Genomic DNA, 27,694 nt, shown 5'->3' on the forward strand with positions numbered 1-27,694 from the left:
TCATTTTATAATTTTTTTTGGCCTTGCAAATTCCATTTCGTAAAATGGGAGAAAAGCTCTTTGCCCATGTCCAAATATTTGTAAGTCTTAGGAGATAACACGCTTATTCCGGTTCACATTTAAAATCCCAAAGTGCATTGCTATTACTCGCATTCGTGGATAATTTACCATAATTCCTAATAACACAACTACAATGCCTGCTCCAGTGGTCCTTTTAGCTTGTGGATGCTTCAATCCTGTAACCAATATGCATTTAAGGATGTTTGGTAAGACGTTGAATGCCACTCAGCTCATATATACGAAGCCTCTTTCATTTGCATCTAATAATTAAAACCATTGGTCAGCTCATAACTAATATTTCAGAGATCGGGAGGGACTACCTGCACCGAATAGGTCAGTATGAAATTATCGGAGGGATAATATCGCCTGTGCACGATGCATACGGCAAGAAAGATCTGGAAGCTGCCTCGCATAGGCTTAACATGATTAAACTATCACTCCAAGACAATGATTGGGTTAAAGTGTCTGATTGGGAATTGAAACAAGAAAACTGGACTAGAACTAGAGGCCTTTTACAGTATCATCAAGTAAGCCTTCACCTTGTTTTATTTGAAACTGCTAATAACAGTACCTTAGAATCATATAAATGCTTATTTGCAATCGGAAAACAATATAAATGTCAACGAGGAAGAATTGAATTGGATGCCTGAGAACATACGCAAAAGATGCCCACAAAATCGGGGGGTTACAGTAAAACTATTGTGTGGTGCCGACTTGTTGGAGTCATTTGGCACACCAGGATTGTGGGCCAATGACGATGTGAGTTTATTACTGAAGTGATAATTTTATTTGAGAGTTCTCTATTTGATCCGAGTTTGCAGATAGAGGCTATAGTAGGACAGCATGGTTTAGTGGTTATAACTAGATCTAATATAAATCCAAATGAGTTTATTTACAATTCAGATTTGTTAACTAAATACATGGTAGGTTTCATTGGTGCAGATGTTATCACCATTCTCTAATTTAATATCTTCGTATGCAGCCGAATATTACAATTGTCACTGAGTGGATAAGGAATGAAATTAGCTCCACTAAAATTAGAAGAGCCCTGAGACGATCAGAGTCTGTTAAATATCTGATTCCAGATAAAGTGGTCGATTACATTCACACACATTCCCTGTACGGCTCGCAGCACACGTAAGTGTTTACTTTAACCTGGTTTGACCCTCGAAATGTTTACATTATTCAAAACAATGTAGCTGCATTTTGGGGGTTCCAAATGTGAATGTTTGCAACAATTATTAACATTTTCTCTGTACTGCTTTCTGATGGATAATACAGTAAGTACGTAACTCCCAACCCTGGCTACCCTTTCATAACCCCCTCTCCGACTGATGTCCTAATGGAATCGCCAAGTTCAAACAATTGTCTCTACATTTGCAATAACAACTTATTCAATCGCAGCTCTGGATTGATAATGAACACTGTCGAGTCGTTTAAGAACCACAGCCAAGGGCCTGTGATGAAAGGTCCAGGGCAAGCAGTGAAAATCTTACCTGACAAATCTGGCTCTCGCCAGGTTATTCCCAAAAAGAAGGAGGTTGGTATTAATGATAGATTCCATGATGCTAAAAAGATTAAATGTTCAAAGAGTTGTAACAACTTTTCGGAAATTGACGCCGGGTCTTCAGGTGAATCTCACTCCGGTTCAAGTCTTAAAGAGTACAAGAGTTGCGATGAAAATTTGATTAAGTTTATTTTCACGAAGCACGGAATTCAGGTGATTAGCGACGTGGAGACTATAGTTTAATCATAATTTTGTGTGGAAGATTGATTGTTGGTAGGAGGGAACAAAGTAATTATATTATAAATTATAAATGTGTAGATTCCGGCTGATTGATGATTGATAGGTAAGTACGCTCATGGAATGTATCTTAGACCAGAGATTTGCAATCTCAAAGACGTCCCTATTATAGGTAGCAGTAAATAAAGTGGTAAATGCTTCCTTTAAGTTCTCCCCGACTTGAATTATGACTTTTCAGACAGTGCTGTGAATTGTTTCCATGTAATTTACTAACTGATTACTAGCAAATGTAAGCAGTATAATGGAATTTTGAATGGAGAGGGTCGGTGCCTGGACTTGGTGCTTTAGCTTCAAGGCACGAGGGTTCACTTGGTTAACGCGAGTACTCACTTTACCACCGATTGATGCTTTAAAAACCAGGAGAATCTCTACCTCAGTAAATGTGGCTTAGCCGGCATCTGTCGACTTAACGGGCCAGTCAGTACTTTTACTCCGTTTATCTGATTACGTCAGTGTTCTTTCTTTAACTTTTTTACTTGCAAATTTCCATTTAGTAATTTTATCGTTTTCTTCTTATGCGACGTACGCACTTCTGTAGAAACGCAGAAAACTGAAACGGGATGAAAGAACCACCGCTCAGTAACAGAAAAGCAGTGCAGTTTGTTTCCAAATTTTTACATCGCCAGGGGGGACTGCCCGTGGCTTTTGAACAATCTCAATGCTTTGGATCCGCACCTTGAAGCCAGGCACCGACGTTTCCTTCACCTTGAAGCTGCTACGTCCAGCGTAACGTTCCAAAGGGCCCTTTTTGCAATGCGCAACAATTACAATATTATTTGCTGTCCAACTAATGAAAATTTTTGCTTTCTTATTGAAGTAACGGGCGAGGTTTTTAGACGTAGGTATACGTTGTTTGTTATGTTCCTCTTCTCCGCAATTTTATTCTCTTCTAGCATTTCATGCCGTATCCCCTTGGATAAACAGCTTATTTTTTTATTCTTTTATTTACCAACATTTTGACCGTACCCACCGATTCTCAATCAAACCCTGCAAAGGTATTTGCTAATTTGACCAAATTTACCCTCTTATTCTTCACTTAACATCTTGTTGCTCCCGTTACTATGCATGACCATCTTCTTATGTTTCAGACATCTCTAGAGCGACCTGCATGCTTGTAGACGTCATTGGTGTTACGGGCCTTGCCTGCGCCCTGTAGTTTAACGAAGGGGAAATTAGGTGTTTAGTTACTCGTTACTTTGGTTCAGTTGGAATTTTTGCCCTGGGCGGTTCGGGGCTTGAGCGCGGTGGGGTGATATTTAATTAGAGTCGTTCCTGCGACCACTTGAGTAAGTTAAATTAATTAAATTCCTATAAAGCTAGAACGTAAGTTTGTAATTGTTAACGTCAAGAGCACTCATATTTATTTATTCCAATAAAAAAGCAAAACGTCCGAGTTTTTGCGTTGTGATTTATGTAATTACGCTTATTCTTGTGCAGATTAATTGTAATTAGGAGTAGCCAAGGCCACTTTAAGGGTTCACAGTCGAGGCTTCACGAGCGAAAATGTGTCTATTTATGTATTGTATATTTTCGTTATATGTTACAAAACGTTATATAGAAAATGTTAACAACCGACTAGACTTATACACAGTGATAACAAATGACCGCTGAACATCGTTTGTTTTTAGTAAGGAGAACGCTTTAAATTGTGATATTATGTACTTCATGAGTTTATACATAGGTACCCAAATATAGGTACATGGTACAGTACTTTTATTGAATCCTTAACTTCCATAATATTTTCAGCAATTTGTGAGTGCGTTACATACACAGGGTTGCAAAAAACTGCAGTAGTTCACAAAAGTATTCGTACAGCTTAAACAGCTTCAAGAAACGAAGAGGAACGTCCCCGATAAAAAGGTCGTTACGTGCAAGATGTGAGTTAAACATACCTTAGTTAATCATTGTAGACGTAAAAATTTAATTTAAAGAATACTGAAGAATTTAGTTAAACTTCCCATACAATCCCATTACAAAAGAGTTCAAACAGTGTGAATAATTCTACATTTTTCGCCTGCAAATGTTTACCGATACTCATTTAGAAATATTTGATTGTTCACCGGTTATTGTGAACTTGTGTTCTGTTTCAGTAGTTTTCGAAATCCAGTTTAACATGGGGCGTAGAAGAGGAGTGTCGTGAAGAATTGCGAAATTTAATTCGTTCTAGAGTGCAGTCTATCGTGAAATATTACGAACAGTCTAGAAACATTTTCGATAAACGAAGAAAAGGCCGGCGAAAAGTGTTGAATATACGGGATGTTCGGAGGGTCGTTACGAAAAAGAGTGTTGCGGTCTGCGGGGTACAATTCTGGAACAGCACGTCACGAGCCATTTATTTCCAAAATTAGCCCGGAAAACAGCTCGCTCTTGCCATCGAATAACAACGATGAATGAATGGAAAAACTGGAGTTTCGGTAAGAGCAACACTGATTTACATCGAAAGAATCTGCGCGCTAATATCAATTTATACAACATTTTCAGCTATATGTGCACAACTATAAAGGTGTCCCCAGACTAACCGAGTGTCTCTAAGGCGTCAAAGTCGGTACTAATCCCAACGTCGACGTGAATAAGGCGGTCGCACTGGCTCTACCCACTTTGTTCACCTTTGTCGGAAGCTTGTTAAACCTTGTACGGTCTTTCTCCTTCTTGCACCATCCCTATATTTCCACTTGGACTGGAGACACCTGTGTAATAGGAATTTTGACAATTAGGAAAGTTCTCCTAGTTTTTGAGATTTTTAAGCTGCACAAATACCCCTGTGAGCTACTGCAGGTAAATGACTAGCATTAAAATGATCTATGTATTTGTGTGTGTGTGTGTGTGTATAGGAATTAATACTCGTGTTGTGGATCAATAATCGTAGCTCCCCAAGTGTCCGCAATAAAATATTGTTGATGGTTCATTTGCCATCGCAATCGCACCAAGGGGTATTGTTTCGATCACAGAACAATTGTATATTTAGCACGGTGACGGGCGCCCCATTCACCACCAGCTCGTTCCGCGAGGCAATTTTGTATTTTACGTCGTGCAACCCTGTTTGGCGGTCCCTTTTGCGTGTCACCTCTTTTTGATTGAAACACTTCGTGGTGTCCCTTTTCCTCGTTTTGTCATGGATGTGCCTAAAAAACAAAGCGCAGTTTTTTGGACGGGACATTCCACGAAAAAGTCTCATTTGAATTATCACAAAATCTGAAAAACTGTTACGCATCATCGATTAGGAGAACTTATTTATCAGCTCGTAAATTAAAAAACATACTCAACCAACAATAATATTGTGAAATCCACGATTTCCCTGAATATGACTACTTCGCGTTGTTCGTTGCTTGCACAACATTACAAAAGGGAAACAGATGATTTGGTATTTAATTTGATTTGCAGTAAAAGATCTTTCGAACAATGCGATTGCACAGGAAAATCACCACTTACCGAAACGTATTTGTCATATTAGTAGACACGTTCTCGGGTCTTGTCACGTTTAAATTCGCATCTTTAAGCCGTACATAAAACTCGTCATCCTCCAATCCCCAGCCCCAATACCGGTTCGAAAGCCCATTGACCAACCCGAAGTGCTCTCTAAACGGAAGCAATAACAAAAAAAAATCTTTTTGGAATTTTCCTGCATGTATCAATACCTGCTCACCTGTTGATCAACAAAATCCCTCCGATAAACTTCGGGTAATGGTACCGAGGATGTAACTCTGGTGCTGCCAAATGCAACGGCTGGCTAGGATAGTAATACTTCAACTCCTTGTTCAAAGGCAACAGATCCACATCGTGCATTGCGATATAATCAAAGTTCTGCTTCGTGAACAAATAGCCCACATTTATGAGCGAAGCCCTATTAAATCTAAACAAGTCCACTTGATTGAGCACAAATATTTGGTGATTAACACCCTGGCTTGCGATAAATTGGTGCAGGTGGGGCGCAAACACCAATAGCTCCTCAAAACGATTTCTGAAGGGTACCAAAACCGCTAGTTTGTGCTTGGTGAGTAATCGTTTAGTTCTGGGGATTGTCGTTTCATATTTCATTATGGTGTTCCTCTCATAGTGGCACTGATCTTAAACCAAATAGGCGAGAATGTTAAAATTGCATTCGATTATGATATCAGGTGAAGAACCAATTTCTCTATTTGGTTAATTGCTTATTTATGTTCAGATGTAATACAGAAAATGTGTGGAAGTTCGTCAATAACTGTCAACTCTCAAGCTATAATCCTAGTCAGGATAAAATTTCTGTCATAATTTTATTACTGGTATATATTATACACGAGTAGCTTGCCCAAGTACCCATCACTTTGGCAAACGATCCCTTTCTAGGCACGCAATAAACCTGAGGTGACAATGGAGGGCTGTTAACGCTCCAAGTAGTCCAATCAATTACAATGCAATACTAGTTGCACAATCTAATGCTGGATCTGCATAGCGCATAATACATAGTGATGCATAGCATAGAGAGGGGGTTTATGGTGATACCTATTACTGTCCAAATGCTAAAAACATATGAGCGACTGATGACATACAAATTTCATATCTTCTTAATTTTTTATGTAATTCTCATGCATTATGATGTGTGCTATGCGTTGTACACATCCGGCATGATACATTTTAAATGTGAAATACATAACGATGGTGTCTCAAAGTGCACGAGATGCCTTAGTTAACTGGCTGCAAAATATATACTGTTGATCACTGGGGTAACTCGGGCTCGTGCCGTGTATCGCAGAATTGCATTGCAACGCATACCAATAATATATTGCCGGTATACCTACCGATTGTGATCAACTTGTAGCTTAACAACACAGTAATGCAGAACATAAACGAAAGCAAGCAAATGAGGAAGGCACTAAAAGAAAGACCTTTTCCACGCAGAAGACGCATAATACAGGTATTTTGCCATGGAGCATTATGCTCAGCTACAGAGTTTCATATTTATAACACAGAATTATCAATTACGTTAACATTTAAAAAGAAAACAGAAATTTATTATAACCTCAATCTCGAAGAGCACTCTTAACCTTGAAAGCTCAACGTCAAAACTGCAAATAGGCGTTTGCCGTTGCACAACTTGTGCAAGTGTGACTCGCACCTAATATATTTCTCTCCTTGTCTATTACACGCAAGTGTCACTTTGAGAGAACACGCTCTGACGTGTAAAAACGCGCGGTGCGCACGCGCCAAAATTTTAATCGATGTCGGGCCGTCACAATAAAATCAGGGCATTTTGGCAACGATTTCAAGTTGTTCCCAGCGTGTTCAACGAAAAACATGTTATTGCGTTTCAACCGAATTTCCTATAAAATTAAATGCCAAGTGATAAATTGCAATCGAAAAAACATTAGAAATAACTGTTTACCGTCTTGATCGAGTGCCAATTTAGTGATTTTGTTTAGTAAATTTAAAGGGAAGTTTATAGCTTAATTTCGCAGTTATGCCCAAAGGAAAGAAAAAAAGCAGATCTGGTTAGTACATCAATGACTATTTTGCCCAATTTCACCTTTACACTTGCTGATACCCCTCGACAGCAGTTTTCCCGACGTTGAAACACTTCAAGGTCGAACTCTGCTTATTTGATGGAAGTGCCCTCGTTCCAAGCTTATTTTGGACCGTCTATTTACATATTCCTAAAGTCCAATGACTCATCAAATTTCAATATGCAGCCTCAGGTCACACGTGATTTTATCATTATTATGAGTAAACTATCATGACACCCATTTAAATCACCTTCCAATGGATTTCCTATAATAGGGAGCTCCATATGGTACATTGCATAATATGTTGTGTGCAAAAGTAAAAGTCTGAAGAATGATGTTTGTGCACTGTAATCTGCACCTTAACTGTATTTATATAAAATTAATGGCAATGATAGCCAATAATTACCACAAAATCTTGCATATCAAATTAAATGAAAATGCTTTAAAGTCACGATTACTTAGGTTCCTAGTTATCAGCCGATTAAATCCCCAAAGCTCAGTCCCAAGTGTGGAATCAGCGTGCTCTGTTTCTAAATTCGTCATTAACGACCTTTGATACCCAACCTCACAACCGTTTCACCAGTCTATTTGCATTTCCCTGATAACAGTTCAATTCATAGTCTCATATTGGGTTCCACTGCAAGCGATTCAGGGTCAAGACATGCAACATGCACTTTGATTGCATCTACTTGTAAATAATAGAGGTAACAAACCACATTTGTCAACGAAAGTGTTGTATTTTTAAATAAATGAAAATTATTATGTCAGGACTGAGTAGACCCTCGGTCATTATTTACTTAAACCCCCAGTCCTTAGTTTCCCATGTGGAAACAATTTGCCCCGTTATTAAGGTCGTCATTAACGCTCTTTGACACCTAGGCACATAATTTTTGGTTACATCTAAATGGACCTTTGCAGCTCCTCTCAGTATCATTTCTTTAATATCCTGTTAGCGATTACAAATCTTTGCTCTCAAAATGGCTAATTTGCAACGTCTTCCAGAACGCAACAGGGTCGATGGCTCCCTTCAAACATCAGACGACGACTCCTATCTCAATGATAACATGAGCGTGGCCAGTAACTACTCCGAAAACTGCAGCGTAGAGGATGGAAATGACGCAGAGGATTTCGCTCAGGACCAGCTTGAGGACAAACTCACCGAAATTATCGACGGCCTATCTCAGAAATCATCTCAAGGTCGAACGAATTGTCTCAACATGTTCACGAAAGCTTTGGTCAAAAAATACATGCCCGGTTTCATTAAGGACAGGTGAGGGTTCCACTGGTGACATACTCTGTATATGTTAATTTTTATTCATTGTATCTCAGAATATTCACACTTGGAGACACTATAGAAAGGAGTTTAAAGAGAGGAGGACCGGAAGAGAAATGTGCCGCTGCAGAATTGGCAACAGTCCTGTGTGTCCAACTAGGAAGCGACCCATCTGGCGAAGAGATCTGCAGGACATTGAAACCGATCTTATTAACGACTGCTCTGGATAATTCAGCATCGGCCAAAGTGCGAGCCCACGTAAGTGTTGGTACTTCTAGACCGGAGACCGATAATTTTCACGTGTCGCTTTAGTGTTGTTTAGCTGTAAGCCACATGGCGTTTCTCTCAGAAGCTGATCTGGGTGAAAATCTGGCACTGATGTACCAATTCGTGTCCATCTTTTCGGGCAGTTATCTGAAAGGCGACGGTTCAGTACCAAACATCACGCCTGAAACAGCAGGATTGCATGCAGCTGCCTTGAACGCCTGGGCCTTGCTATTCACCCTGTTAGCACCCGGGAACATCGGGACTATGATGAATAACTCCAAGACACTTCCGTAAGCGTCTTCATTTGGTCCCTTTGAGGAGTTTTTCTAACAATTATTTTTGTTCTTAGGAAATTGGAACAGTTGTCTGAGCTGTTGGAATCTGCGCATTTGGAAGTGAGGATGGCGACTGGAGAAGCTTTGGCTCTGGTTTACGAGATTGGTAGACTGGAGACTGAGGATTTCGAGGACGACTTTGCAATTGATCTTATTGAATCTTTGAAGCAACTCGCCACTGATTCGCAGAAATTCCGCGCTAAGAAGGATCGCAAGCAGCAGAGGGCGACTTTTAGGGACATTTTACAGTTTATCGAGGTAAGCTTTCCTCAATGTCTCTCTGAGACGTATTGGTATACATAAAAATTTGCGTCTTAAGCACGAACAATGTCTTTCCATTATCAGGAGGACACAACGTCAGAATTACAAGTAAAATTCGGAAAAGACGTTCTCACGTTGGATACCTGGGTGAAAAGGAAGCAGTATGAGACCCTGTGTAACATCCTCGGTCCTAGTATTAACCACCATTTAGTCGAAAATGACCTGATTAAGGATATATTCCAAATTGAGACCTCATCAGTCGAGTCTAGGATCCCTGCTTATGCGCAACATCAAATGGAGAGAAATCGAAAGGTAAATCGTGGATCGCCGTCCTTAGTATTTTTCTTTATGCGATAATTCTTTTTTAGAAAATATTAAATGCTGCCAATGACAAGGCCCGCACGTTGTCCAGAGCCAAGAACAGGGATAAGCGATCAGATTTTTAGGATATTCGAGACGACCACAATCAAAACCGCTTTTATGGAGTTTTAATTTTGTGTTAAGTAGTACAAATTTTCCTCTTTCCATATTGCTAAATATTTCAGTGTAGTTAAATCTCATTCGTGAACTTTGCAGCCGATTGCTACAGGAGAAACTTGCTTTGTATTTTTTTTGTACATCATCCCGCTTTGCAGCATGTAAAATTATGTCTGTACCAAGTTAATGAGTATAATGTGATTTTTTAATAACATTAAAATGCAGTACTGTACCAGCTTCTTTGATTTAATGCTAAGATCCTAACGTATTGCTAATCGGTTAAAATCTCTATATTGATTACAGATGAAGTGAGGAACGAAGGTATATAATTGTGAATCAGTACTCTACGATTACTGGTAAAGGACTGGATGGAGCAAACCGCTCGACTAAAGTTGCCCTTACTTTTTGACCGGAAGTTGTTAGTACCACTGTGACATTGTTTTGTCATTAGCGATACGCCGGCGCCGTAAAAGACCAGGGTAACGTTAGAAAAACAATACTAAATTATCGTGATTTTTGAAGTAATCGCGTGGTCAGTTGATCTAATTTCTGTTTTTTTTTTGTGGCCGGTGAGCACAGAAATACTCTCTCTTAAATTATCGCTTAGGGGAACCCATTAATATAGCTACGATGCAAACTCGCCGCGTTCGTTTGATCATTTAAATTTATGATTTTTCGACTGCCTCATTTAAGTCGGTCCGAATCAATTGAATCGTGTGAATTGACGAATAGACAGCAAATCACGAAACCCGAGCACTACGCACGACTTACTCGTGGTTGACGGAAATTTTTACGAGATTTTAACGGCGACTCCAATTGATATCGAAGTGATGTGGCGACGAGATGAGTGTTGATGAGGCCATAACAAATTCTATTGGTCTTGGTGCATTTATGGTGTGTTGCGCCGGAAAGTATACGAAGCCGGCCCTGGAGAATGAAAATCGGGGTACGTCCCTGACCATCGTTTTCAACTGTTCGGTTCTGGTTGGTTCATAGATTTATTGACGAAAGGAAAACGCCCCATGACTGGATGACGTTAAGTTGACACATGACAAGTTCATTTGTCATTAGTTGATGAAAAAATGTAAATAAAGGAAAACACAGTTCAAAGTTCGAAATTTAAATTTTTATTATTAAATTCTGATCTCTAAAATTGTTTGTAGCGGTGGATTTTTGGTTGGGAAAATGACGAATCACAATAATAACTATAATCATCATTTGCTCATGAATTTAAGAGTTTTGGTGGGCAATGGGAGAATTGGTAAGTTTTCCTTATGAATAGCAGATGTTTTCATGGGGTTTTTGGGGTATTCCAAACCCAGAGCACCTCCCTTGTATGCCGTTTCATACCACATTGCTGCAGCAGTTTATCTCACATTGAAAACTCGCACTCATTTGCCATAAAAACTGTGTCCGAGCAAGCCTCGTTGCTGACCTAGAAGTTGTTAAACTGTGGAATGTTAAAGACCATGAAGCTTATTTCATAGCTCGTTAGTTTCCGAGGTACTAAGTTAATATTTCATACACACCATTACTCTTTAATGTACACGGTAATAATCTGCGAACTGTTGTGTAAATGTACAGAGAGGTACTCCCTTTTAATTCCCCCAAACTCATTAATTTACAATTCCTTCTTTGATATAAACCTTTTTTTGTCACTTACGTTTATTCCACATTAATCAACTGTTTAATCGCATGCACTCTATTTCTGAGTCAATGTTGTCCAGATTTCGTTACATTATTTTAATCTCCAACTCCGATACTCAAAAAACTATGGTAAATATCCACTATTCTCTCAATTATTCTTAGAAGTAACTAACCAACGACATCAAAACCCTGTTTTTCACCTCGGAAATCTAACAAAACTAACCTGGGTCAAATTAGGTGAGAAATCCCACATACGGTGAATCACCTTTATGCAAATACTTTAGCAACCATCGTCAGATATGAGAAAACCCAGATCAATGAAAACAAAAGGAAAAAATGATATTTAATGGGAGGGTTCACCAGCGGTGCACTAATGCCATCGTTTAGTAGACACCCTGTATATATATTTTATATATCTGTTTATATAAACATTATTTCTTATTTCGGTCACAGGAACCTGCAGTTGGCAGAACAATTCTGATACAACCGGTGCAACAATGGCTGCACAGCTGGAAGATCCTCAATAAGGATTTGAATATACCATCAAGCTCTTTTAGGTCTGTCAAAGATTGAATCTGAAGATGTTAAAACCAAATCTACAAATCGATTGGAGATGAATAAAGGATACACAAATAATCATTTTTACATCAACGTTCCTTATGCCGGGAAGAATTTAAATTGGGAGTTGATTTTCCACCCAGAGGATATTTTTGAACCTCCAGATTTTGACTTCAACGACTATTCATTTCTTCCTGAGCCCAATATTGACTTCATTGCCGAAAAAATTCCGAGTTGGGCATCTTGGAATCTATCTAATTCCGACTCGGTCTATAATATATTGAATGAGTTTCTATCTTTGTACAAGGAAACTCAGGTAAGTCTTGGAGAAGACTAAATATAACTATGTTATATCTAGTCTTAATGTACAGGATGTCATATAAGGGTTTCTTTATATTTTAGGCGGTATTAGTACGTAACAAAGAATACGTCTACATTAACTATTAAACGTGCCAAATTTCATTTACATATCTCACACGGTTTTAAAGATATCAATGAAAATTCTTCCTAAGCATTATGGGAATATCGCTTATGTTGGAGACCACGTTATTTATCAATTCACTGTTACCTCCAGAAATATAATGAAATACTTATGGGACACCCTGTATATTGCCATATTAATATATAGATTAATGTGGAAATGTGTCCAGGTTAGAACAAAACTAAACACGTTTGTTTAATTTTCTCCTTTCCTGTATACAAACACACATAAATACAAAGAGCGTATTCACATAGGGCAATATACAGCGTGCTGCAAAAGGGTTCAGAGGATTTTAGGGCAGATTCGACATAAAAGCTTTCCTATAAACTACCAGCTATGAAAGTGTTTCATTACTGAGATACAGAGTGTCTATAAACAGTTATTTACCTCTTAGGCCCGACAGTGATTCGCTGCAGGGCGAGTTCTTTACGGACGACACGACGTAAAGAGGGAGGAAAATGGCCTGTTCAGGTCTGAAAGATATCTGCAGGGACAGTAATAACACTGAATGGATATGTATTACTTTATATCGGCCTGCCACTTAAATTACAAGGGGATTTGTATGCTGAATCAAGGCAAACACTGATTCTTGACAATATGGCGTGTACAATTTCTGTCAATCTGATGCAGTGCATTAGGAATTAGATATTTAATGAAACCTGCCGTTGGTGCCCACCGTGGCCCCAGCGGGAGAAAAACGTTTGGTTCGCTAAGGGGACAGTTGTGGGAAACACTGCAATATTTCACCCGATAGATCCCCACTCAGAGTCTGGTGGTGTGGCTCATGAAAAACGCTGTAAAGCTTGGAGGATGGTTTAGAGCCTCCCTTGCATACACTCATTCGAAAGCATTTGTCCCGAATTCCTTTGTTCTTGAACTGACGTAAACTTCCAGACGGGCCTAACTGAGCAGCGGAACGCAGATTTGAACGAGTTTTCCATTATGAACTTGTAAATTTGGTTGCCCTGCACTGAGCATCGCAGGAAACTCACTTTTTGTATTGCCTCATTTGAAAACGCTCTCTGGATATACCCGTGGCGTACCTCACGTTGTTTAGGTATACCACAAGTATACCTAGGCATAGGTATGTCACGAACCATCCAATCCATCCACAATTTTAAACGATCTTGGTGTTCTGACGCCTATTTTTAATTTCAGATACACAAGCTGATGACGCAAACTAACTGTGGCAACCTGAGAGATCAATACGAACAGATTTTACTAAAACTGAACATAAGTCAGAACAAAGTAGAGATTCATGTCGAGTCTAAGAATGAGTTTGAGCAGAATGAAATAAGCGACGATCTTGTATCGATTAGATTTTTAATAGAGCTGCCCATAGATTTCACTCAACTGCCGGAGTACTGTTTGGGAGACGAGGGAACCCTGGTGAATGCCGGGGAGGAGTTTGTGCACTTGGAATTGCAATTTAAGAAATTGAACGCCTCCCCCATCAAAATAGCCCTGCACTTGAGCCCGAACGTGGAAACTGCAATAGGGAAAATCAAATTGCCAAAATTCACGAAAGACATGGGGATTGCTGAGTATGTCAGTTCCGTGGAGGTCGCCATTAACAATCAGATCAAGGAAGTCGCTGAGCAATACAAGGAAAGGGGACTCTTCGTCTCTGCCGTAGTAAACAGTTTTTCAAGCAGCATTATAGAATATGACGCCAGCAAATTTTACAAAGTTTGTTTCGTTTTTGAGGAGTGCGAAGACTTCGATTGTTTGGTGACCGTCCAGTTGGGTGGAAGGTTCCCTCACGACCGCCCAAGGGTGCAGGTCCAGTCGTTATGCTGCCAAATTGACAAGAGCTGTAGCACTCCTGTGATTTTCCACAGTTTCAATCCCAACGTTAGTGGCGATGAAAACATGGCATCTTTGAGAGAAGTTCTACGGGACGACATAAAAACGTTTCAGAAGCATAGACATCATTGAATTTCGCCTTTTCCTTTAAGTTCTAAACTTGTATTATTTCCATCGCATGCAGGGCGTTCCGAGATGACGGTCAAACCTTCTAGCAAGGTGTCCCACCAGCCGTCTTAGCGAGGATCTTTGTATCAAGTTTTAAAGAGAGGGATTTGAAGGGAGAAATTGAAACTTCTAGGTGGGATAAGACAAAAAGGAAAAAATAATCAATTTTCCATAACTTGAGAAGCGAATGTCCTGTTAAAAGATTTGACCATCGCTCTGAAACACCCTGTATAATATTGTTAAAATAAACAGTTAGTAATGAAGAAGTCTTTTATTTACTGTCCACTATGAACTACAACGCGTTCCTGTGCGTGGCGAGATTTTTAGCCACGTTCAGTGAATGGATCTCGGAAACTGGCAGAGTTAGAAAGTCGGTTAAATGCGGGTGTTGGGGGGCCAGTTTAAAACAGCTTTCGTCATTATTTTTTGAATTTTCAAAAATGTCCTGCTAGATGCTCAATTAAAAACCAAAATTTAAGTCGATCCGGGCCAGTTATCGTTGGTTCCAGGGAAATGTATTCTCTCAAATGGCGCCTTTACGGCCGTTTGTATTTAAATTTCCACACGGTTTTGTGTGGTGACTGGCCCAGTTTGGTGGACAAGAGCCCCTGAAACGTTTCATGGAAGCAGAAAATGCGATTTTTCGAGGTCACCGAAATCGTTCGTGTTAGCTGTAAAACTCCCAAATTTTTTAAATAAAAAATTCACTGTTTTTGGGCGGAAATTTGAAGTTTTTAGCTTCTACGAAGCGTTTTCGTCAAAAACAATCAGACGAAATAAGCGAATTTTACTAGTTTCGCAAAAAGCAACGTTAAATCCAAAAAAGGTTCTATAAATCTGCCCTTTCTGAAGGTACCTATGAAATTATGGTGTGTACCTTAAACTTGACCTGCGGGTAATAATAACGCACTTCTCGACCTTGGGGTGTAATATGCTATTGTTGGTTTTCCAGGTTCACAAGTTGCCACGAATCAGAGTCCAGACCCCCATGCTGCATACTGCTAAAGCCCGACAGTGACTGTGGCAAGTTCAGGCATATGCTAAATTCGAGCTTTTTAGAGCGCATAAAAAACCTGTCAAAGCCTGACAGGTGGATGAAGAGCATGGAAATCCGTCAGACCATCTAGCCCTACAACACCCATCAAGGTCTATCTATTCAAAAACACACATGGGCTAGTAGTTGCCTAGGGGTCTCGCCGAGAGATGGCACCACCCTACAGAATCGACTTCCGAAACAAAACCACTAAGAGAGTAGCGGCTTCCGTCCCTAATTCCAAAGCTGAAATACAGGGTGTCGAAAGAAGAACGTAACATACTTAAAGAGGTAATAGCTTGGGTTGATGTAAACAAGCGAGTCTTAGTAAATACGCGTCCGCAAAGCAACAGTTTCGGAGATATGGCATATTTTTAAAGATTTAATTACAATTATTTATTGCTTATTTGTTATGCGCAGACAGACAAGAGCAGTTTCTGGCAAAAAATAACGTTGTACGATATGTTCAGAGAGCCCTCCCGTTTCCGGGCAGAGGCTGCACCTTCGTCTGGGGGCTGCCCTGATCTCGAGCTTTTTCTGAAACCCCCTCCGGATTTGTTGGCATTTTTGATTAAATCGTGGTTGCAGCTCCTCGAGACTACTTGCAGGGGGGCGCCACAGGCTGCAGTTTTCAAAACTCCCTAAAAAAAAAATCTCGAGGGTTTAAATCCGGAGAAGTCGGAGGCCACGACGCTGACGCGCCCCTTTCTACCCGTCTACGCGCCAAAATTTGGCGCAAATTGTCTTAAATAGCAATCGAAAAACGAGCTGGGGCCCCACCGTGCTGGGGATCACCTTTGCTGCATTCGTTCTAGAGGCAAAAATGCGAACGGTCAAACGGAAACTTGTGCTCTCACGAGTAATGTTTCACGTTTAGCTTTGGTAGGGAAATGCCAGTTTTTGCGATAATTATAGCTAAATTTGTGTTGCGATGGTACTTTCCAAAAGAGAATGACGGAAATCGTCACTTTCCGGGCACTTTTTTACTGAGATTGAAGAAAAATGATTTCGGTTATTTAGTAAAATTTTTTTACATTTCAGTTTGTCGTCGCCACTGGCGGAGTACCGGCCGGAAAATCCGGGAAATCATACGGACTGTCTGCGGCAATCGGCGTCAACACGCTGCCGGGAGCAGCTTTGGGGCCCCTGGCCAAGTCCCTTTGACGAATTTGCGGTTCGAAATAACTCACGAGTTAACGACCCAATTCAATGAATTGCTTGGCGGTAGGGAGCAAACTAGATTTCACCACCCTGGATAAACTTACTCCCCATCATCAGGCACTTTGGAGAAAACGCGGCGATTGGATGCCGGATCCATCATCGAGGGCAGTTGCCCTTTGAAAGGCCCCAGACGTTCTTTAGCCTGCAGATTGCGGTTTGCAGGAATCCGGGCGTATAACCGACGCCGAGCATCGCAGTCAACGCCGCCGTCTCGTGACCTGAGTGTGTGCAGGTGGTTGACCGGTGACCCAAGCTGGAAACTACTGGGCGATTCAAATAAAAGGTTTCCCGCGCCTTTTTACGCGCCCACGGCAATCGAAGTGCAAGGCCGCTCCAGTCAAATCGCAATTAAGGCCATGGGAAGCTTCGCTGGAATTCGAACCCATCTAAGAAGGTAAAGCAAATAATTATTACGTCATAATTCGTCTTAGTCCTGATGGCTTGTCCGCCGAAGAATGTTGGAGCGAGGGAGGATCAATTTAACCGATATTGTCGGTCGGAAATAGTCAATGTGTCAGTAATGCATTAACGTTTCGTTGAAATTGTTGCAGTTGACGGGATCAGACCATCGGACCTATAATGACTGACAGCGAGAAGCTCCGCCCCTTCGTCAGTCTTTTTTTTCCGCACTGCCAATCCTCGCGCCGCCGACTGCAGGTTGCGATTCGCCTTTGTCACGCGAAATGGCAGAGTTGTTTGACAGTTAATTCAGCGTTTCATTTGGTGATGCGGATAAATGGGTGAGTGAAGAGCAAAATGCTCGGGCAAGTTGCCTTTTTGGGCGAAGATGAACAACTAAAAACAGGTTGACGCTGGCACGCTCATTACTTACTTAGCGAGGCAATCAGTCGCTGCTTTGCCATGGCTGAGCGCCTGCATGGTCGCCGCTGATGACACGTGACATGTCGTTTTTTCTACATCGGACTCGATTCGTGCTTGTTTTAGCGCACTTGTCAACTGACATTAAAATTTAATTAAAAAAAAAAAAAATTTAATAAGAAAGTTTCTGTTGCGCGCGGGGGAAGCCGTCTGTGAGTTCTACACCTGAAATCCAGGGGGGTCCCCGGGACGAACCGCTTTTCCAATGTCGAAAATCAGTGCTAATCAATGGGACACCCGGTATACGTTTGCGCGTCTCAGTGGCGGAGTACTTCTCGTTGTCGCGTCTCAGCGCTGCGCGCTTCGCGATTGAAACGTGCGCAGATCTGCGACGATAAAGCAATATCAGATCTTCGCTGCGATGATCAGGCCGCTGCGGTCTGTTAAACAAATGTTTCTTTTTTTTGAATTTTTTTGTATAGTCCACGGTCGTGGGAAAAATGATAAACACAACTCGCAGGCAAGTTTTTGAGCCGCTCGCGTGCTTGCCGCCCTCGCTTCCGGCTCGGGGGCAACATTTCATGCTCGTACTCCAAGAATTACTTCCTCGACCGATTATGTAAATAACCATTTATGCCTTTTTTCAAAAATCAGTTCAATAATGGGTTATTAGTGACGCGGACAGGTCGTTATTTACCCAGCGAGCTAACGCGCAGCGGCGTCATCGCCGATGTCGTCCCGTTACGATTGCCGTGGAAACGGATGTCAAATCAAACGTCACCTGCTCCGATTGGTCGGCGAAGGACCTTGCAGCTGTCAAAACTTGCCAACTTCCCGAAATAACTCGCAAACGGTGGATTTTAAACGCGAGACAGCTCATGGTTCGAGTGACGTTAGTTTTGATTCGTGTCACAAAATGTCGCGATTGACAGTGGCCCCGCGCGAGATGACAACTCGCACGAATTTAACGTGCCAAAAAAGGATGAGGATATATTTCGTCACCCAGACGTAAACCAATTTTTGTGCGCCGTCGCCGCTTAACTTGTTGACGTTTTGGTTTAATTTGACGTAGCTTTGACGGTAAATTTTTAAAAATGTTTTTTGGGAAAGCCAATGCGGCGCCCCTGGCGGTTTATCGTCGGCGTCGTTATTATTAACGTTGGTGCAGCGCCCAGGCCCGGGGCCGGCGGCGTCCCTGCCACGCATTAATTTCGGCAAGACGTGGCGTCGCCGCTGACGACGTGACGTGCGAGGGCGGCAGTTACTAGGACTTGGATTCAAACTAGTCGAATCCACGCCGAAACCAAACCTTATCGCCTTAAGCCTGCCATTTTCCAACGAACGAGTCGCGTGACCGACCCTGTATGTCATTTGTCCGTGGCAGCCGACCGGCCGCGGGGTCCCGAGTCGTCCCAAGTGTTGTCTTGCGGCCGTTGCCACGGGGACGGAGCTGAACGTCAAAGTTGACGTCCCGTTAGAGGCGCGTTCTGTTCGTGATTTTGACAGCTTCTGACTCACTGAGATTCTGTCAAATTTCACGTCGCGGAGGGTGGCGGGTTAAAGGTGCGCGTGCGCGTCACGCGTGTGAGCTACTCGCATCTTAGGTACCTCCGCGCTGCGCGCACCCCCTTCGCCGTCGCTTGGCGCGCGGGCGACGATCGCCCACTTCACGCCCTTGGCGCGTAACCCGCCGCAGCGGATTGACAAACTTCGGTGACATTCCGCATCCTTAAGGCCGCGTTCTCCCGTGGAACGGCCGCGAGTGGTGCTTGCAGCTTGCAGCCGCACGCACCCCTACGCATTTCGTCCCGTCCAACTCGAAATCGATTCAAGCGTCGTGGACGAGGAGTTCAAGGCACTCGTTCAAGGACAAGGCCAAACACTCCCGCGGCCAACAAGCGCATTTCATTCCCGGCTCGCGACGCGACCGAGTCTGTGTTCACGAATCCTCCCCTTCGCATTCTTCGTCCCACTCCGTGTCGGCAAAACCTCGATTTTCATCCCCTACGAACGAAATCCGGGAACGAACCTTCGGCGATGCGCGTGTGCTCCTCCATTTATGTGCAAGAAGGACATAAGGGTTTCACTTTCATTCTTCGTGTTGCTCGTCGGCTCGCCGGTGGACGCACTCGTCCGAGTAGCTCGTCGCGCTCTATGCCGGTCGGTCAGTAGCCGTTTTTTACTTTCAATTTCGAAATTTGATCGTCGTCCGAGTCAGTGGCGGCAGGGACCTCGCAACTCGCAGGTGAAAGGGACGTTCTCGCTCGCGAGCCAAACTCGCTTGAACGTTGAATGAAGCTCGCTCGCCGTCGCACCGGCAACACTCTGTGTGGTCAAAGACTGTCCGACGTCGACCTCGAACCCTTGAGATTTGCCCACATCGAAATTAACCAGTTCCCCCGGTAAAACTAGGAGGTCGCCCATTCGAACGGGGACCGGCGACCGAGGGGGCACTTTATGAACGACGAACACAACCAGCTAATCACGCCATGCAAACCTCGACCATCATCTTTAAAACTGAAGCGAAAGAGTTCCGAATACCCTCCGGAGGGGTCGTGTCTTCGACCTCGTCGCCGTCCAACTCCATGAGACCCCCGCCGCCGCCCCCCCCGCCCAAGATCAGGGTGCTGGAGAACAAGCTGGAGGAGCCCACCAGCTCCATGCCGGACCTGGGTAAGTGCCCCCCTCTCGCACGTCAGTTTTTGGTCAGTTTATTCGTCTCAGCAATCGAGTTATTTGCGGTCCATTTAAGCTGCGGTCGAATCGCAAAAAATAAAGCTGCGAGCGTCCGAAATAACCGAAAATCAAGGTCTAGGTCGCGATCTTGCTACAAGTCCGGTTATTTATTTAAAAATGCCGGATAAGAGTAAATTGGTCTGGTCGATTGCGATACGGAGTTGCCGAGGAAGGAAGTCGTTGTACTCGGCTTTTAGTGCTTACCGGTAAAGTTCGAATTCCCACGTGTGAAGCGCGCACTTGGGTAAATGTGCAGAGCTCATTTGTGTCCCCCCCTCCGGCCTCCGAGCCCCAGTCGAGTTCGCATTCTTCCTTAGTCTCAATGTGATGAGCGTGTTATCAGGCAACTGGATACACGTCCCATGCCGTAGAAACGGAACATTCTCAACATTCTTACGAACTCCTCATCGTCCATATCGATTCGCACTGACCTATAGCGGGTTGCGAAACGTATTAAATCTCGGTTCGCCATGAGAGGCGGAACGAATGATGAAATGTGTAAACGAGGGCCGGAAGGAGAGTGAAAGCCGAAAAGTCGAAATCAAATTCGGCGTAGGTTTCGTCCCGGTTCGCCTTCGTCAGGCCCTTTTGGCAACCGTCTCGGACGCAATGCCGCCGCACATCATCGTCGGGACAAGTGATGTGATGCACCTGATATTGAACTCTACAAAAGGCGTCGTCGGAGCGCGTGTCGGGGTGAACGCGTGCCATCAACCTTGGCCCAAGAAACACCATCAGCGACGGGGGAACCGAGAGCCCGGACGCAGCTCCGGACGAAGCCCCCAGCCCCAGAATAGGCCGCGTTCAAGGACGCCATCGCAACCGCAGGAATCGTCGTGATGCGATGACGATGTATCACGTATCCCCCATTCCTTGTCCGGACAATTCCTATTCCACTATGCGTACAGGGTGTCCCAAGTCAGAGACCCGTCGTCGCGTTCTTGGGAACCGTAGGAGGTGCGACCCGGTTCAAATGAGGACGCAGACCGCGCGCTCAGTCGGGTAGTTATTGAAGAGACACGAAACGACCCCCCCCCTTAGGGGGGGGGGGGGTAAAAATTCCAAATATTCGTCGGATCCGACGTTTCGTCTCTCCCGGGCTCTCATCAACTCATTTATTCTCGTTCAACCTGAATTCGTAAAGTTGACGCGAAATGCAAAAAACGGCTGATATACTGACGATTAACAGCTTCACGCCTAACTCTATTGCCGTTTCAACTTATTGATTTTGTGCATTAATAGATATTTATTAATAGAAATTTATAAAAAAAAATGATTGTCGCGGCCGTCCTTCTGCGACCCGCACTGATTCATGAGGCCGCCGGCTATTAAGATTGCCCCAATACTCTATTGCGATGCAATGTCGCGGCGAGAAACCGGGAACGCAGCTCCTTTATTGGGGTGACTCATGGGAAGTTTTCCTTCCCCTTCGTCATAGGGAAATATTTCGAAGCACAGAATTTTCCAGTTATAAAAGCGTTTCTTGTGAAAGAACGACGCATTTGTTGCGGCGGCAACTTGTAATCACGAACCGCATTTACTAGAGATCAAATTTAATTTCCTAAATGGGAAAACTTCGGATTCGGAAAAAAATATGCGGTAATTTTCATTCTGCATGAAATTTGGGAAATAGTCTTTATGTTTTTTTGGGGACCACCTTCGAGACATTCTGTCATATGCCATGATTCTGTCATATGCCATGATTCTGTCATATGCCATGATTCTGTCATATGCCATGATTCTGTCATATGCCATGATTCTGTCATATTTCATGATTCTGTCATATGCCATGATTCTGTCATATATCACGATTCTGTCGCTGTCATCGGATTTGAATTTGACAATTCGCTGATATCGGGGTGGCGCTTTTCTTCATTCATGCCGCCTACCCTAAACGGTAATAGATAGATAAAATCTTGCTGCGCGTTCGTGGGACCTATTGCCAAGTGAAACTTTAAGATGCGATTGTTCCGCTGCTAACTTCATTAACTGTCGCTACGGGCCTTTATGGAAAATTTTACATTTGAATAGAAACTCCACTGCAATTTGTAGTTTGACGAGAATTTGAAATTTTTTAGATTTATTTCCAGTTAAGAGCAAATAATCGTTCTTTATACCCAAAGTTTCCGCCATTATGTGATATACGGGGTGATTCAGAGTTCAGCAGAAAGGGAGTGTTATTGAGGTCAAAGTGGCGCTTTTTTCTCATAAGAGTAGGTTCGGAACTGCTTAGTTGGGGTGTTGGAATGTCACGTTAACTGTCAATGTCGTTATCAAAATTGATTGATATATGACGGCCCAGTTTGGCAGTTGACGCGGTGTCTGTCGAGTTTCTTGGCAATTCGCTTTAGCTGAAAGGTAGTTCGTCTCGCCTGGTTTTTAAAATGTCGAAGTTGTTTCGGTCGCAGGTTCAGTTAAGAAATAAATTGATTTTTTTGTTATTTTGCTTTCTTTCGCAGTAATCCGTTTTCTGCCAGGTTCGTTCCTAAGAATCCAAAATTTCAGCAAATTTAACAGAAACGGTGCCAAAATACCAGTTTGGTAACGACAACACCCTGTATATCGAAAATTAAGCGTTCGCGGACCCACGTTTTTGGAAAAAGTCTTATTTTAACCTGAAAAATGCGTTCCTAAAGCTTTGCCTTGAACTTTGTTTCGCCCTGTATTAAGCCTCTTTTAGTGCAGCAGTCCGCCATGAACGGGTTCGTTATTTAGAACGAAGTGCGGTGCGATGGCACTTAGGTTGGTTTCTTTTCCATTTATTTATTTTTATTTATTTATTTTCATCATCCCGTTGCACGCAAAGACGCCGAAATGACACTTGGCCACTGTCACCGTTCGCTCGCGCACGCGTAGCTCCGTAACATCCCTGCGGATAGAACGTGCCGCATGGTATCTGGCGCAAGCGCGTTATCGCTGTCGTTCCACCTCGAATTAGGCGATTTTACAGTTGGTCTGCGGCCCTCACCGGAGGTGAGGTGCGCAAAGAAATGCGTGAGTCGAGGAGATGGCCAGAGGGGAGGAAAGTCGCGACTTGAGCCGAAACGGCAGTCAAGGCTGCCCCTTAAAATAGGGCGAGATTATAAATAATGCCCCCATTCTTCGAACAAAGGAGATGCGAGCAGCCAGCCATCAAGGTCCAGACGAGGCGATGTCGCCTTTATAACGGGACGATAATAATCCCGCGGATTCGGCCCTGTGAGCAGCAGAATGCAAATTTATGAAGTCCGATCCCTCAATTTAGCGATAATTATCCTTAATGACGTCCTCAAGGATGTAGCAAATGGAACATTGCGGCACCGGCACTTAAGTGCCCCGGCTGTCACGTCACGAGTCCCAATGTCGCAATTTGCTCCCTTGGAAGCAAATCTCTGAAATTAAATATACATTTGTGTGGGAACGTCGGGTCATGTCCAGGCTGGACGCGAAGCGTTCGACGATATCGGCCGAGTTTAAGGTCGCGATCGGCGACAATAACCGTCGAGGATGGACGTCCGAGGGAATTGGACGGGAGGTACCGCTGGTACTCGCAAATCATCGTCAATTCGCCGATGCGACTTCCACTGGGGGGGCCGGTGGGGCTGAATTCGACAGAGCTCCCGTTTCCCGGCGGGAAAAGGGCCCACGGGGCGCCGGGTACCGCGGCACCATCGATACGGCCCTTCGTTCCGAAATTGAGCGAGGTCTTGGAGCACGTCGGAGCAAATAAATACATTTTTAATGAGACAGCAATCACCACACAGACATGACAACCCCGCATTGTACGTTCGGCCCAGGTCCCTGACCTCGATCCCTTCCGCGTTGCGCGCCCTTCTTTCCCCATTGCACCTCCCCCATCGAGTGATGGGGCCAGACTGGGTGGTAACGAGCCTCCCTGTCTGGAACACTCACCCCTATCCTAGATGGGGTGCCGCCCTTTTGGGGATAAATGCACAAAGCCGTCTGCAGGCTGGGGTGAGAATCCCGCGTTGGGAAGTCGGGCACCGACCTTGAACGAGCGACGAAGAAGCACTATATTATGTACAGGGTGTCCGAAATTGGTCGTTCGCATGCGTTCGTCGAGGTGCCACTCTCGCGCCCTGTTACCTTCGTGCGAATACAGTCGGCGGTTGTACGTTTCGATTTTCGTTATACAGGGCGATTTTGAAATTTCGCCCCCTTTCTTAAGTTTCCACGAGAGAAAAATCGGTCGTTTACCTCTCGCATCGTGCGGCTCGGCCGCACTAGTTCAAAAATCGTCGGGGGTGTCTGAAACCCAACCATCGCCACTCAATATCCCCGACAATGGTGGTTCCTCGTGAAAAGGGGCCCTCAAAGAAGCCCATTAATGCAGAGCCGGGCCAGTCGGCAGCATGAAACCGACCAGCGGGAACTAAAACACTCTCACTGCAAACAAAACCCCCAGACGAGTAGGGCGGTGACGGAGGGTGAATCCCCCCTTTAACTGTCTGGGTCAATGTATCATGGGGTAATGGCACTCGCTTGCCTTATTCGAAGAACAAATTTTTGAAGCTTTGTGTTTCTTTATTTACAAATGGGTTGCAGTGCTTTAAATCGAATTCTAACCGGTGGTTCAGGGGTGGTTGCTCCTCGCCACTGGATAATTACCCCCGACAACGCGCCCATTTTCTCGAAAGTAACAAACCGACACCGGTAAATTCCGGCAAAAGGTTCGAGACTTAGGAAGAGCTTAAGGGGGCTCAGATGGCGGGAGAAAAGTGAAAACCGCCAGTCGCTTCTGCGTTAAATATCTCGCGAACTGTTTCGAGTTCCCGTGCGTTCCTCAAAATGATCATCGTTTCTGAGATACAACACGCACCCGCATCCCTTAATGAGAACTCTAGCTGCATGGGCACGACGCCAATTTCGGTATTTACGAACTCGCGGAAGGGGGCTTGACCAAATCGGACGAGTCATTGGGGGTGGTCAAGGGTGCCGACAACTGCAGGGGCCGCATTTTGTTTTTTTTAATAAAAAAAAAATAATTTTGCAGATTTCGGAACATTTAAATTTTTTTTTATATATTTTTGAATATTTTAAAATATTTGTTGAATTTTAAATATTCTTTAAATTTTAAATATTTTTAAAATTTTAAATATTTTTAAAATTTTAAATATTCTTCAAATTTTAAATATTTTATGTGAAAAATTTGAATATTTTATTTTCAAAAAAAACAATGGTACCCCACTGGCTTTTCCGGGAACGAACGAACCCCGTCGATTTTCGAGCCTCTCTCTCCGCAACTGAACAGAAAATTCACACATTTTCCTCATCTTCCGGAGATGCCTGTTCAGGGTACCGAACGCACGCCACCCTCCGATCGCTGCAGCTGCGCATGAGCGATGGTGACTCCGTGAATTTAAATGTTTTTTCTCAGCCTCGGCTCGTGAACGTGCCAAGCGGACCATCTGGAAACACCAGCACAGCCCCAACATTTCGAAACACGTTGAACCGACGTTCCTCTTACTCTTGGGTAACACGTGCGACCATGTGTTATCGCACAACTAACACAGGGAACCTTGTGTTAGCGCGCAAACAACACACGGAACCGTGTGTTATACCACACAAACGATGCATGGGCCCACGTGTTATCACACAAATAACGCACGGGACCATGTGTTAACTGTTTTTACAGACAATGGGAACTGTCATTAATGTTGCAGTGTTATTCTGTATGTGCATATTAAAGCGTACGGCGTTAGCCAGAATAAGAATGGGGCTCTAGGCGAATGGATCGATGGGAGACAGTAACCCCGTTCATGACTCACTCTCTCCTGTCGAGAGAACAAGTGCACGTCGCTGCAACGTTGCCGAAAGTGCATCCACTGCACGCAGTGGGTCTGTGGGGTAAAGTGATAATATGTCCAGTTATAACCGGAATGGCCCGTTCTGGTCACAGTATCTGTAAATTCGACGGCAATACTGCCTAGACAGTTAAAAGGTGGACAGTGTCCGACCTTCGCGATTTGACCATTTGCATGAAGTACCGGGGACACGGGTCCGCGCCTCACGGCGTTCGCTTCGTGCCCCGGTTCTGTCACTGTCACCGGGGGGGGGGCTCCAGTTCGTCCCCAACAGGAAATCCGCACACTTATAGCAACGCTCCCCTGGGGGGTTGGTTGCGGTCGCGCGTTCCCGCTGATCTGTCCTGTCAAATTGCGTGCGACGGAAGATTGCGCCTAATTCGAGCATTAATAGGCACGATTAATGCACTAGTCAGTTAAAAAGCCATTTCTGTAGCTTGCAACCGTGTCTCCTCGAGGACGCCGTAGAATGTTCCACGAGGAAGAGTATTTCGTATTTATTAAGGGAACGAGGGCCTGTCTGCATTTTAAAACGATGCTTTCCACCCTCGAACGTCTTTCTTGATTGACGTTAAATTCGCCTCTTTTTTCGGTTCGGGTCGAAAGGTGAGGAAAAGCGAGTGAGGCAATTTTTTCCCGTTTATCCACCGCGGAAGCCCGAAGCAATTACAGCCTGAACCCCCTTTCCCCACGACTAATGCCCCCCCGGCTCCTGCGGATATTCGTTTTGATGAGTACAAGTGCCGCGTTCATTGCGGCTCTCGGGCAGTTCGCGGTTACGGGGATCCGGTCTTAGTCAAAACAAAGCTCCATTCAAATTTGAGTGATACTCCCGAAAAATGGAATAAAACCTCAAGGGTGATACACCCCTACTCCGCTGTACCTGTCTGGGTCATTGTACCCCGGCCACCCCACGACCCTTTTCGTCCCCATGTCTGGATGCCGACGCTTCTGCTGCTGCCGTCGCCGTCGGGGGGTTGTTGTTGTCATGGAAACTGGGACTTAGCGGCAGACGGTAGATGGCGTTTGCGGCAAGTACAGGGTCATCGGTTATGTTTTCCCTTCCGACCAGAAAAATAGATATTGTCCGGGGGGAAAAGTTGGAAACAAAAGATCGGCAATTGATAAAATGACATTGCACACAGGATGTTCGGGACATTCCTGGCAGACCGAACTTTTCGTTTTATTGCATCTTCGGGGGCTGCGCCGAACTCTGCGACTCCTTCGTGTGGCGGCTCACGGCTTCAATTAACGATGACCAACTGTACAGGGTGTTTATGAATCGTGATGTGACGCCGCCAAGTCATCGGGCTCGTTCGATTGTTGCCGACGTAAAGGTGACGCGGAAAGGCCCTCGTGCAGCTTCATTTCCTCGCGGTTGCGCGCGCGCGCACAGCAACGAGATCGAATGAACAAACGTCATCGGTCATTTTGGTGACAGTTGCGTCAAATTTCGCGGTTCTAACC

The 27,694-nt window shown here is 43.9% G+C and overlaps 5 protein-coding genes across 10 annotated transcripts in view; 4 read left to right on the forward strand and 1 right to left on the reverse strand.

Moving 5' to 3' along the window:
• The first annotated feature begins 25 nt into the window (after positions 1 to 25).
• Positions 26 to 3,716, forward strand: Nmnat (nicotinamide mononucleotide adenylyltransferase). 4 transcript variants are annotated; one of them, XR_010733824.1, is made up of 7 exons: positions 26 to 266; positions 364 to 587; positions 637 to 819; positions 882 to 983; positions 1,043 to 1,197; positions 1,342 to 2,702; positions 2,953 to 3,574. XR_010733824.1 is itself a non-coding variant. In XM_066301203.1 (7 exons), the coding sequence occupies exons 1-7, from the start codon at positions 194 to 196 to the stop codon at positions 3,656 to 3,658; spliced, it is 1,044 nt and encodes a 347-aa protein (XP_066157300.1). In that variant the 5' UTR covers positions 27 to 193; the 3' UTR covers positions 3,659 to 3,716. The 4 variants fall into 4 exon arrangements, 3 of the variants coding, with proteins under 3 accessions (XP_066157300.1, XP_066157301.1, XP_066157302.1); XM_066301203.1 differs by lacking the exon at positions 2,953 to 3,574 and adding an exon at positions 3,611 to 3,716 and having other exon boundaries at positions 27 to 266; positions 1,342 to 1,600; XM_066301204.1 differs by having other exon boundaries at positions 28 to 266; positions 1,342 to 1,600.
• beta4GalT7 (beta-1,4-galactosyltransferase 7) lies at positions 3,375 to 7,459 on the reverse strand. 2 transcript variants are annotated; one of them, XM_066301214.1, is made up of 4 exons: positions 7,365 to 7,459; positions 5,508 to 5,928; positions 5,294 to 5,440; positions 3,375 to 4,986 (listed from the first exon to the last, which is right to left on the reverse strand). In XM_066301214.1, exons 2-4 carry the CDS (start codon positions 5,897 to 5,899, stop codon positions 4,767 to 4,769), a joined length of 759 nt encoding a protein of 252 aa, XP_066157311.1. In that variant the 5' UTR covers positions 5,900 to 5,928; positions 7,365 to 7,459; the 3' UTR covers positions 3,375 to 4,766. The 2 variants fall into 2 exon arrangements, with proteins under 2 accessions (XP_066157311.1, XP_066157310.1); XM_066301213.1 differs by lacking the exon at positions 7,365 to 7,459 and adding an exon at positions 6,640 to 6,889.
• Ifrd1 (Interferon-related developmental regulator 1) lies at positions 4,498 to 10,186 on the forward strand. Of its 2 annotated transcripts, none has more exons than XM_066301202.1 (7): positions 4,498 to 4,639; positions 8,344 to 8,611; positions 8,671 to 8,872; positions 8,927 to 9,171; positions 9,231 to 9,474; positions 9,562 to 9,789; positions 9,846 to 10,186. In XM_066301202.1, exons 2-7 carry the CDS (start codon positions 8,406 to 8,408, stop codon positions 9,921 to 9,923), a joined length of 1,203 nt encoding a protein of 400 aa, XP_066157299.1. In that variant the 5' UTR covers positions 4,498 to 4,639; positions 8,344 to 8,405; the 3' UTR covers positions 9,924 to 10,186. The 2 variants fall into 2 exon arrangements, with proteins under 2 accessions (XP_066157299.1, XP_066157298.1); XM_066301201.1 differs by lacking the exon at positions 4,498 to 4,639 and adding an exon at positions 7,056 to 7,329.
• A 645-nt stretch (positions 10,187 to 10,831) lies between these two features.
• Positions 10,832 to 14,880, forward strand: LOC136349561 (BRISC and BRCA1-A complex member 2-like). Its single transcript, XM_066301206.1, has 3 exons — positions 10,832 to 11,215; positions 12,159 to 12,475; positions 13,799 to 14,880. The coding sequence occupies exons 1-3, from the start codon at positions 11,140 to 11,142 to the stop codon at positions 14,576 to 14,578; spliced, it is 1,173 nt and encodes a 390-aa protein (XP_066157303.1). The 5' UTR covers positions 10,832 to 11,139; the 3' UTR covers positions 14,579 to 14,880.
• A 4,897-nt stretch (positions 14,881 to 19,777) lies between these two features.
• Positions 19,778 to 27,694, forward strand: part of Eip75B (Ecdysone-induced protein 75B) — a 78,082-nt gene continuing 70,165 nt past the window's right edge. Inside the window, exon 1 of the mRNA XM_066301184.1 lies at positions 19,778 to 20,360. Coding sequence (XP_066157281.1) covers positions 20,177 to 20,360 — 184 coding nt within the window. The 5' untranslated portion in view covers positions 19,778 to 20,176. The remainder of the gene's footprint in view (positions 20,361 to 27,694) is intronic.

The sequence above is a fragment of the Euwallacea fornicatus genome, chromosome 38 (assembly GCF_040115645.1).
Source record: "Euwallacea fornicatus isolate EFF26 chromosome 38, ASM4011564v1, whole genome shotgun sequence".
In the NCBI taxonomy this organism is placed as follows: Eukaryota; Metazoa; Arthropoda; class Insecta; order Coleoptera; family Curculionidae; genus Euwallacea; species Euwallacea fornicatus.

Coding starts and splice junctions, on each gene's coding strand:
- Nmnat (XM_066301203.1), top strand. CDS start 194: ATGCCTGCTCCAGTGGTCCTTTTAGCTTGTGGATGCTTCAATCCTGTA. Junction 267..363: donor TATGCATTTAAGGATGTTTG/GTAAGACGTTGA, acceptor CTAATATTTCAG/AGATCGGGAGGGACTACCTG. Junction 820..881: donor GATTGTGGGCCAATGACGAT/GTGAGTTTATTA, acceptor CCGAGTTTGCAG/ATAGAGGCTATAGTAGGACA.
- LOC136349561 (XM_066301206.1), top strand. CDS start 11,140: ATGACGAATCACAATAATAACTATAATCATCATTTGCTCATGAATTTA. Junction 11,216..12,158: donor GGTGGGCAATGGGAGAATTG/GTAAGTTTTCCT, acceptor AAGCTCTTTTAG/GTCTGTCAAAGATTGAATCT. Junction 12,476..13,798: donor CTTTGTACAAGGAAACTCAG/GTAAGTCTTGGA, acceptor TTTTAATTTCAG/ATACACAAGCTGATGACGCA.
- Ifrd1 (XM_066301201.1), top strand. CDS start 7,299: ATGCCCAAAGGAAAGAAAAAAAGCAGATCTG. Junction 7,330..8,343: donor AAAGAAAAAAAGCAGATCTG/GTTAGTACATCA, acceptor AACGTCTTCCAG/AACGCAACAGGGTCGATGGC. Junction 9,172..9,230: donor AATAACTCCAAGACACTTCC/GTAAGCGTCTTC, acceptor TTTTGTTCTTAG/GAAATTGGAACAGTTGTCTG.
- beta4GalT7 (XM_066301213.1), bottom strand. CDS start 6,748: ATGCGTCTTCTGCGTGGAAAAGGTCTTTCTTTTAGTGCCTTCCTCATT. Junction 5,441..5,507: donor GGGATTTTGTTGATCAACAG/GTGAGCAGGTAT, acceptor GCTTCCGTTTAG/AGAGCACTTCGGGTTGGTCA. Junction 4,987..5,293: donor AATATGACAAATACGTTTCG/GTAAGTGGTGAT, acceptor TTTGTTTTTTAG/GCACATCCATGACAAAACGA.